Source organism: Simochromis diagramma, unplaced genomic scaffold (assembly GCF_900408965.1).
Source record: "Simochromis diagramma unplaced genomic scaffold, fSimDia1.1 OVJJ01000387.1, whole genome shotgun sequence".
Classification (NCBI taxonomy): Eukaryota; Metazoa; Chordata; class Actinopteri; order Cichliformes; family Cichlidae; genus Simochromis; species Simochromis diagramma.
In genome coordinates, this window is record NW_024387152.1 from 3,876,937 (window position 1) to 3,886,098 (window position 9,162).

At 39.2% G+C, this 9,162-nt stretch overlaps 1 protein-coding gene across 13 annotated transcripts; it reads right to left on the reverse strand.

Moving 5' to 3' along the window:
* Positions 1 to 800: 800 nt before the first annotated feature.
* nfyal (nuclear transcription factor Y, alpha, like) lies at positions 801 to 9,135 on the reverse strand. Of its 13 annotated transcripts, none has more exons than XM_040048207.1 (10): positions 9,013 to 9,135; positions 8,153 to 8,253; positions 5,514 to 5,600; positions 4,412 to 4,558; positions 3,977 to 4,108; positions 3,777 to 3,861; positions 3,473 to 3,642; positions 2,535 to 2,708; positions 2,261 to 2,371; positions 801 to 2,117 (listed from the first exon to the last, which is right to left on the reverse strand). In XM_040048207.1, exons 2-10 carry the CDS (start codon positions 8,231 to 8,233, stop codon positions 2,061 to 2,063), a joined length of 1,044 nt encoding a protein of 347 aa, XP_039904141.1. In that variant the 5' UTR covers positions 8,234 to 8,253; positions 9,013 to 9,135; the 3' UTR covers positions 801 to 2,060. The 13 variants fall into 13 exon arrangements, with proteins under 13 accessions (XP_039904141.1, XP_039904139.1, XP_039904142.1 ...); XM_040048205.1 differs by having other exon boundaries at positions 3,759 to 3,861; positions 5,517 to 5,600; positions 9,013 to 9,134; XM_040048208.1 differs by having other exon boundaries at positions 2,261 to 2,368; positions 3,491 to 3,642; positions 3,759 to 3,861; positions 9,013 to 9,134.
* Positions 9,136 to 9,162: the final 27 nt, after the last annotated feature.

Sequence of the window (9,162 nt, forward strand, 5' to 3'; positions counted from 1 at the left end):
TTTCTGTAGGTGTCCTTTCGTTCCTCCTTGTGCTACACCCCCTCAGTTCTTCCTTGACCCCAAGACCCGAAGGCTCTCTTCTCTCAAATACCTCTCTCAGGTAGGTATTTGTAATACTGATCAAATGTGACCTCTAATTTAGTTATTTGGAAGCTACTGTTCAGAGTAAGACTTACATAGACGTACAAAATGTACTCTCATCAACTTGTACAAACCCTACTTTGCTAGTCAGCATCAAACATCACTGTTACTCTGCATATTAATTAATTCCCCACTTTTTCCCCTTTTCCCTGATATTTTTATACTATTCAAGGTGAAAAACCTGAACTTCATCCCCGTTTCAGAATATGTCACAAGTTTAAGTTCAACAAATGATTATCCACCTCCACTTCTGACCCCCAATTACTAATATTATGACCTAAGTAGTAGTCACTCAATCATCAGTTAGAAACATCTTGAAAATCTGGTAGTTTTAGTTTTGTTTTTTAATCAAAGAATCATATAATGAGATAACTCCTTACTCCTCCTTTTCCTGTGATAGCAAACTGAATATATTTTGTTTTGGAACTTTTGGCTACATAAAATATATTCACAAACAGCTTTTGCTTTGGGAAGCTGTGGGCTATTTTTTGATTGTTTCAAAACATGCTGGTTTTGAAACAAGCTTTACACCTATTCCCCATTTTTCTAGCAAAATATGAAAATGAGGGCTGGTTCAAGACTTTTGCACAATGCTGGACATCTCATTATGAACAAATTAAATACATGCGAGTAAAAAAAATGAAATAAGTGCACAAAGGTTTCACAGACTATACACAGAATTTTAATCATCCTTATCAAAAATTGAAATGTTACTTTGTCCAAAATATCTGACAATTATACTCATGCAACAAGAGAAAAACAGTTTCTAATGAACATAGTTGTGAAAAAAAAAATTCCAGCAAATGTCATCCAAGGCATTATAATGCAAACAAAACTACATGGCATTGGCTAAGACTCAGGGGACATTTTAAATAAATAGATGACAGTCTGAACTCTACACAATCAGGGAGTTAAAAAAAACCCAAAAAAACCCCAAAACAAAACAGAAGAATCCACCTATAACCTTGAGTCACTTAATAAAATTTAATTGACAAAGGTTACATGAATACAATGTCAGAGTACTATTTAAAAAAAAATAACATTGCAGGACTGCATCTGACAGGTAAAAAACAATTCAAACATAGAAGAAAAAAAACCACCTAGACGGACTGAACGATGAAGATGTAACTACGTGTATAAGAGTGCGTAAGGTGATGCAACACTGAACTACTTTTTTCCCAACAAACACCAACTACTAACTGTATAAAATGCATCCACACAACTGGGCAAATCAGTAGGTATTCCAAACACATTGGGGAAGTAATGGCTGTACAAAATCTTCACATTAGTATTACATTTCTGTTTTTACTCAGTGAACACAGGGCATGCTGAGACCACCCCTGCGCTATGTGGGTTTAAAAAGATGAAATTCCAAAATAAGGGCGCTTACATAAAGAACAGCAGTGTAGCATCAATGCATAAAGAATATCTCTTTTTAAAAAAAGAAAAAGGAAAAAAAAAAACACAACAGGTACCATTTACAAAAAAATATTTAAACCAAAAAGCATCCACTGGTGACAAAAATCTCATTTTCAAACAGACCAGGATCTGACATGATGGCTTCATGGCTGTCATTTCCTGTCACTAGCTTCGTTATTTTCAAAACTAATGCTTACGAAAATAAAAAGCTGGTCCTTAGTGCTCAACCAGATAAGCTGAGCATGACAGCATCCATTTTTTTGGATGAACAAGGCCAGAAAAGTCCATAGTCTCAGCAGCCATACAGCCAGCTCCCTGGAAGACCAGTGTAGGAGTAGAGACAACAGAAAAAGCCCAGTGGTAGCACTGTGGTTTGGTGTATGGCGGTGAGGCAGGAGGAAGTACAGATGAAAGGAAAAAGTGGTGGCAGGAGGTCAGCTGCGATGAAGAATCTCAGGCAGGGTAGAGTTCAGAAAGAAGTGATGATGTCAGTGACAGTGCTATGAAACTCGGATCATCTGAGCCACTGTCTCATCTGCTGCTGCCTGGGCGACATCCTGCATCAGAAGGGCAGAAATGGGAGGTAACAAACGCAAATTGAGCTCATACACTTAAAATCTCACAGTTTTAAGTGTATGACAATTTGCAACAAGCATTATAGGCTTGAGTTGCTATGTTCTTTCTACACACAGCTGCCTACCTGTGATAATCCCAGACCCATTTCCTTGTCCTTAGGGGAAAAGAAACGACCGCCATCTCCCCGCTTACGCTGCATTGCATGACGATGGCGAGACTCATGTAGATATTTCTGCTAGACAGGAAGAAGGTGGATTACTCACATTAAAAATTTGGTTCGCAACAAGCCCATCACTACAAATCACACACAGAGTACAACACAGAAGAATTTAAATATATAGGGGTTTTTTCCCCCTCTCAAAACACTCAAGTCTATACGTTTGACAGAAATGGCCTACCCTCCTTTCCTTGGGAATCTTGCCCTCTGCTTCCAGCTTAGCCCGAGCCTGTCTTCTCTTTAGGATGCGATGGTACTGTTTGGCATTGACATACAGTGGCTCCTCTTCAAGCATTTCAGCCCCTGGCAATGGGATTCGCTGCATTGTGGGAACGCCGCCACCTCCAGGTACCATCTGATTGAAGGAGAAGACAAAGACACAGTGCTTAATATGTCACGCATTTTACAACAGATCCTATTTACAAAAAGACAAATATCAATCCATTCAAATAAAAGAAAAAATTCACAAGTCATTCTTATTTAGACTCCCCAACAGTTGCATACTGGGTCTCCACTGCCAGGAAATTTCACAATGTCAGTTTATTCTACTAACTACTAGCTTAAGGATGCAAGCTGCCCAACCTGAAAAGTCCAGAGCAAAATGACACAATGAAACTGACCATCAACTACTGTTTGTACAAAATTGATAGCATTCAAAGACAAGCCGGATTTGGATGACCATTCACGTCATTAAGATTACAGTCTATGCAGTGAACACGACATCTTTTAAATGTGGACTTAAATTCAAGGAACCCTATTTATGCTTTGTTGTTTTCAGGCAATATAAGCACCAAGTAGAAATAATGAAACTTCCAAAACATTATTAGTTTTACTTATGAACAAAATGCTAATGTGAATTGTATTTAACATGGATACAGCCCGGGAAGAGCATGTATCCAAAAATCACCTGTTTAGAAGGACCACAGGTTTACAGGGGGGGGTTAAACAAACCTAGACGTGTTCATTTTAGGGTTTGATAAGATGAGCTATAATTATAACTGACCTATGAAAACACCAGTGATCATTCATAAAAAATATATGTTTAAGCCCATGACCTTTACCATACACCCATGTGAGAGTCTAGATTAGGAAAAACAAAGGTAATAAGGTGCTGGGTACCTCTGCACAGGGCCTTACCATGACCATTCCACCTGCATTGACCATGTTGCCAGAGACGGGCAGGGTGACGGTCACAGTGCCTTGGCCGCTGTTGGTGGTGTTGGTGTTGGCACTCCCTGCTTGTACAATCTGGGCACCTGCCAAGCTGGCAGCTGGAATTGTGATCATTCCTGAAAACAGATAATCATCCCAAAACTTTTTGAACATGACAACTCACCCATGCTCCTATTTAGAAAGTCTAAATAGCAGAAGTCAAACACAAATTTTGGAGGACAGCCTAGTTTACCCTGCTGCAAGACAGTACCATCTGCATTGACAGGCTGGTAGACGATGGTCTGTCCATCAGCTGTCTGTGCCACCTGTTGGCCCTGCACGCTGATCTGCTGTCCCTTGATAGAGAGGGGGGAATTACTTTACATCATTTGATGGGGATTTATTTATTCAATAGATTTTTAAATAAGAAGCTTGGGTTTTTGCTTTTTTAATTTTTTCAAAATTTAGTACTTGGTTCTGTCCAGCTGTCATGCCGGTCTGGGGCTGCTGGATGATGATCTGCTGAGGCTGACCCTGCTGGCCCTGCAGCTGCAGAGTCTGACCACCTTGCAACTGGATTTGACCTGGCTGCACCAGCTGGATCTACAGACAGGTACAAAAACATCAACAGTGGTTAACTGGATTATAGATCAACACCACAGCAAACAGAATAACAAGGATAAACATGGAAAAAAAAGTACACTTTGCTACCTCGCTATCAACTTAATCTTACATAAACACTAAAAATAACAACAAGGGGGAAAAAAACCTACTCAGTGTACAAAGTGCTTCTCAAACTTCAGCGTTTACTTCCAAATCTATACTAGTTAGTTTACTATTAATATTATTCCAGAGTAAACAGTGTTGCTTTAGAGAACAATGTGAAATTTAATTTAGATACTTTACCTGCTGTAGTCCCTGAGCACCAGATACAGGGACCTGCATTATGGTTTGACCCTGACTCCCTGACATGGCCTGCACCATAATGGGTTGCCCTGACGATGTGATGAGCTGTCCACCGCTCACCTGAACCATCAGAGGCTGTCCCTGGACCTACAGGGAGATTCAGACAGCTATTATAGCAGCACTGACAGTGTTCGTCTCAGTGTCTCTTGTGACTTGCAGAGCTGCATGCAAGTGGTATGACATGAGAAACATCCAGGATACTACACTGTGGATAAAAGCACTTGTTGATCTCACGTTTATTGTTTCCTAAAATACAAACATGAAAGCATCCTGTTATATAGCATAGATTATTACTGGACCCAATGTATCTAGTGTATGTTTAATCATTTTTCTCATGAGCTTAGGCTACAGAAAAATACAAAACTTCTGCATGTAGAATTTAGGTCTTGTATTTACAGCCATACTGCTATTGAAACAAGAGCTTACAAGAACTGAATTTGCTTCCTGTACCTTTGTGGTCAAGATGTTGGTAAAATTAATTTGCATTCACATGTTCAACTTGGTACTGATATTTCATCTTATACCATAAAGTGACCACAGCGTACAACTTATGGTCTGTGGCAGCAGCAGCAGCAGCAGCATGACAGGAAGTAAAATTGTAAGGGCAAAGGTACCTGCTGACATTATTCAGCACAACAGTAAGAAAAATATCAGACTATGATGAACACTGGCAGCCAGTAATGGATGTGGATCCATGCAGACCTCAGAAGGTTGTTCTGTTGTATATTCTGCATATTTTTCTCCACAGCCATCGCACTTGAGAACAAGAACATCTGACTTTCTAAACTTGCTTTTAATAGCAAGAGACAAGCACAACTCAGTTTAGACAGCCATGAGAGCAAAAGCAAAAACCGGAGGCTGACACAGAAAACACTGTGCTGAGGAACGTGCAGTTGCAAGACATGCTTGGGAGGGAAATGATGAACCAAACAGCACAGATGGGTCCTGGAAAAATAAAAATACAAACAGCCCTGGCTATGGCATGCAAACCGGTAGGCTGTGAAACAGTCATGACACTGACACAGGGCGGCGGTGACACCACTACCTGGAGTGTCTGCACCTGCTGGCCTGAGGCCGTCACCACTGGCGCCTCTGTTTGCAGCTGCACAGCCGTCACTGTGCCCTGTGTCTGCAGGCAGGGCAGGATACAGACTCATATATACAGACTCAACAACAAAGTACCAAGAAAATATATTGGAACTGGATTATTGCATCTCAAATCATCATTTTTTTTTATTTTTTTTTTAAAACAATGTATACTCAACCATTTCCGATTTGCCTAAAAATTATATGGTCTGAAGCTTGGACATATATATAATGCCTGCTTTGAAGTGTTAGCTTCATGTTTGAAATATTTCCAGATTTATTTATTTTAAAAGGCCAGTAAACCCAGTTTTCTGCCTTTTAGGCAGAAAGAATCTGCACAATGAAAACTCAAACATGGTGAACTGAACATGATTACTTTAAAAATTTGACCTGAAAAGATAAAAAGTTTGCATATTTTTAAACAATTATGTTCTTGGTTATAAGTAGAGTAATTAGAAAAGATCTGTTCTATTTAGATTATTAATATTTTTGTGGTATAAATGTGTGACATGTCTCAATCTAGCATGGAACTTGAATGAAAATAGCATCTTCATGTTTGTGACTCAGGATTTCATGTTAAAAATTATTATACATGTTATTTTGCATTATTGTGAAATACAGCTATATATCGTTGAGAAATTGTCACTAGTTGTCTTTTACAATGTGACTTATTTTTATTAGTCTTTACTAGAGATGGCACGATACCACTTTTTTATGTCCGATACCGATATCATAAATTTGGATATCTGCCGATACCGATATGAATCCGATATAGTGTTTTTTAATCAATAAAACTGTTTTTTTTAATATATTGCTGCATTTTGTATAAGTTCATACTCAAGTTTAAATAAACAACAACACTAAAGCTATTCTGTTATACCTGTACATAAAAAATACACTGCACCCAAAATATTTCATAGTTCAGCGATACTGATCAATCTAATAAACTTAAACCTACTCCATCCTCCCTATTCTGGTATTTTAAAGAGTACTTAGCAGAAATATTAAGCAACCTAACTAATAGGGTTGCAAACTCCCAGCAAAAAAAAAGAAGAAAAAAAAAAAAAAAAAATAGGGAACCACCCCCCACCCTCCACCTCATGACGTTTAATCAACGTAATCAACTTTAATTTGATGCAGTGTGGAAAATAAAATGCACAGAAATAAATTATTTTTCAAGAATAATTAAATAGATTCAACGTCTTTCTTCAACAGAACTGCAGACTGCACAGATTGTACCTTCCCAAAGGAAAAAGTACTATAGCTTAGTAGGGTATATTAGACTTAATAGTTACGATATACAGTAATGGACTTCTATACATTTTACATCAGATTAAAATTTTGGGTGTAAGAATCAGATAATTATTTATTAAAAGCTAGACATTTTAAATGAGAATAAGAAAGAAAAGTATGCCTTTGTGCCCCCCTTTTCCCTGTTCATGCCCTATTGGCCCCCCTGCATAACTTTGCTAGATCCGTCCCTGCACAGTTACCAGCCGTCAGCTACGTAGAAAAAGATCCTGGTGTACAAAGTAATATTAAATAAATTCTAACAACAGCTTATCAAGCTTAAACGTGCTGCTGTTGTTCAGCCGCTGGTTTCCTCTTTCTGGCGCGAAGTGGGCCGAAAGCAAACAAGAGAGACGGACTCACGACTGAAAAGCCGATCAGCTGATCATTGATCAGTTTCACGATTGAAGTAGCAGCAAGAAGAGGCAGTCGCTCCATATATCGGTTGTTAAGCTTAACGTGGGAATGCTTTACAAACATTCAGAGATGAACTTACACACTTGCTTTACTTCTCTCTGGGATCACTTCCTCGGAGATGAAATGCCGGTTTGGTAGAGAGGCTTCAAATACACACAGCCGCTCTATCACATGACGCATACTGCTCCCACGTGCTGCGGTTATGAGCAGAGTTACGCCATGTCGCAAGTTTTGTGAGGTGCTTTTTTGATATTTAATGGATCGGATTACATTTTTTATTTCTCTCCGATATCCGATCCAGTAATTTACGTCAGTATCGGACCGATACCCATACGTAATATCGGATCGGTCCATCTCTAGTCTTTACTCAAATATTAGACTTTGCAGGACTGCTTTAATTTTTCCTCATATCTGATCTAGCCGATCTCTCTCTCCCAATTTACAGACGCTGGTTCAGTTTTATGAAAAGAGAGTTTAGTAAAGAATTGCACTTTTATCTTTAATAGTGTTAAAGATATCCATGTTGAAAAATTGCCTCTGATATCAAAGTGTGAAAAAAAACATGATGGAAGTGGGTTGATGTGACATTTCTCAAAAAAAAATGTAGGTCTTAAAAAATTGTTGATATCACTCTCAATAATACTTCGATCACAGGTATCATGACTTATGTAATCTCTGGACTTTTAGAGCAAATTAGGAGGCCTGATCAGAAATGATGTCATGATTTGAGATCCAATGATCCAACTGGAATCCCTAAAACTTTATTTTATTTTGACCCTCTGGTATTCATAATCTTACTACATATTAGTTCAAATGTGGTGGTAGGGCAATTTAAAAAAAATAAATAAATAATTTAAAAAGGAATAAAATTGTCAACCCTAAGCTCACCTGCTGCTGGATCTGTCCATTGGCTGTCTGAACAACAATCTGCTCTCCAGTAGTAGTGGTGGCAGTGGTGTACTGCTCCATGGCTTTTTACCGTGAAAAACCTGATGAGGCAAAGACAAAACATACAAATGAACCAATATTGGATTTCTATGGTTTACAGTGCTTTTTATACGTAAACAAATGATAATTTTTTTTCGACGGCAAAAAACCCGTCTTTTTAACCGATATCTACGTGTTTTCAATTTATTGTTCTCAATATTTAAATAGGACCTACTGCTTCCTCACACCGACTTGTGCCGCACTGTGTCAAATGTGAAGTCTACGAATTTCAGCTGAAACATAATCCCCCTAGGAGGACACAGCTGTGTCAGCTGCTGGATTCCTCTAAAGGGGAATTTTATTTAGCGGGTATTTTAGTGGGGAAGCTAACACGGCTAGCGCCAGTCCGCTAGCTAAAACCGTGGTAAATTCTAGAAAGCGCATATGGATGCCATTTGTGTCGTAAACTCCGAACGTGTATATTTTCTTGTGGGCAGCTTGTTTATTACAGCTCATTATAATGTACCTGGCAGCGTTTGCTGACGGTCGAACGGTGGCTTTATACCCGCTCTTTGTTCGAGAAACGATATTTTAGCGAAGGAGCTAACGCTAGCTAAGGCTTGTGGACCAAGCGAGGATCATGTTTCCTCGCGGTGGCCAACGCTAGAAACATGAAGCTATTTGTAGGTCTTGGGACGCAGCGGTCGAAATCAAACTGCAATTTGAGTTTTTTGCATTAAGCAGGGTTAGTAATTTGGTTGGTCCATGACAAACCAATCCGTGCTGACAACTACCAATGCCTTCAATCGGGGCTTCCTTACCGTATCTTCGCTGTCCGGTTTCCCTCTGATTGGCTCCAGTACAGCTTGCTAAAGCCCAATCAACAAAGTGAGCGGACAAAATGGCGCAAATGAAACAACGGCGACTGGGAGAGAGGTGCGCAGCTGCGTGACACTTGAACAGGGGGGCGA

What these genes read in the sequence shown, in the direction of transcription:
- nfyal (XM_040048201.1), bottom strand. Translation starts at nt 8,233, where the DNA reads ATGGAGCAGTACACCACTGCCACCACTACTACTGGAGAGCAGATTGTT. An exon ending in GTGCTCAGGGACTACAGCAG is followed by an intron (nt 4,109 to 4,411) that starts GTAAAGTATCTA and finishes ACCTGTCTGTAG; the next exon opens with ATCCAGCTGGTGCAGCCAGG. An exon ending in TGGGTCTGGGATTATCACAG is followed by an intron (nt 2,118 to 2,260) that starts GTAGGCAGCTGT and finishes CTTCTGATGCAG; the next exon opens with GATGTCGCCCAGGCAGCAGC.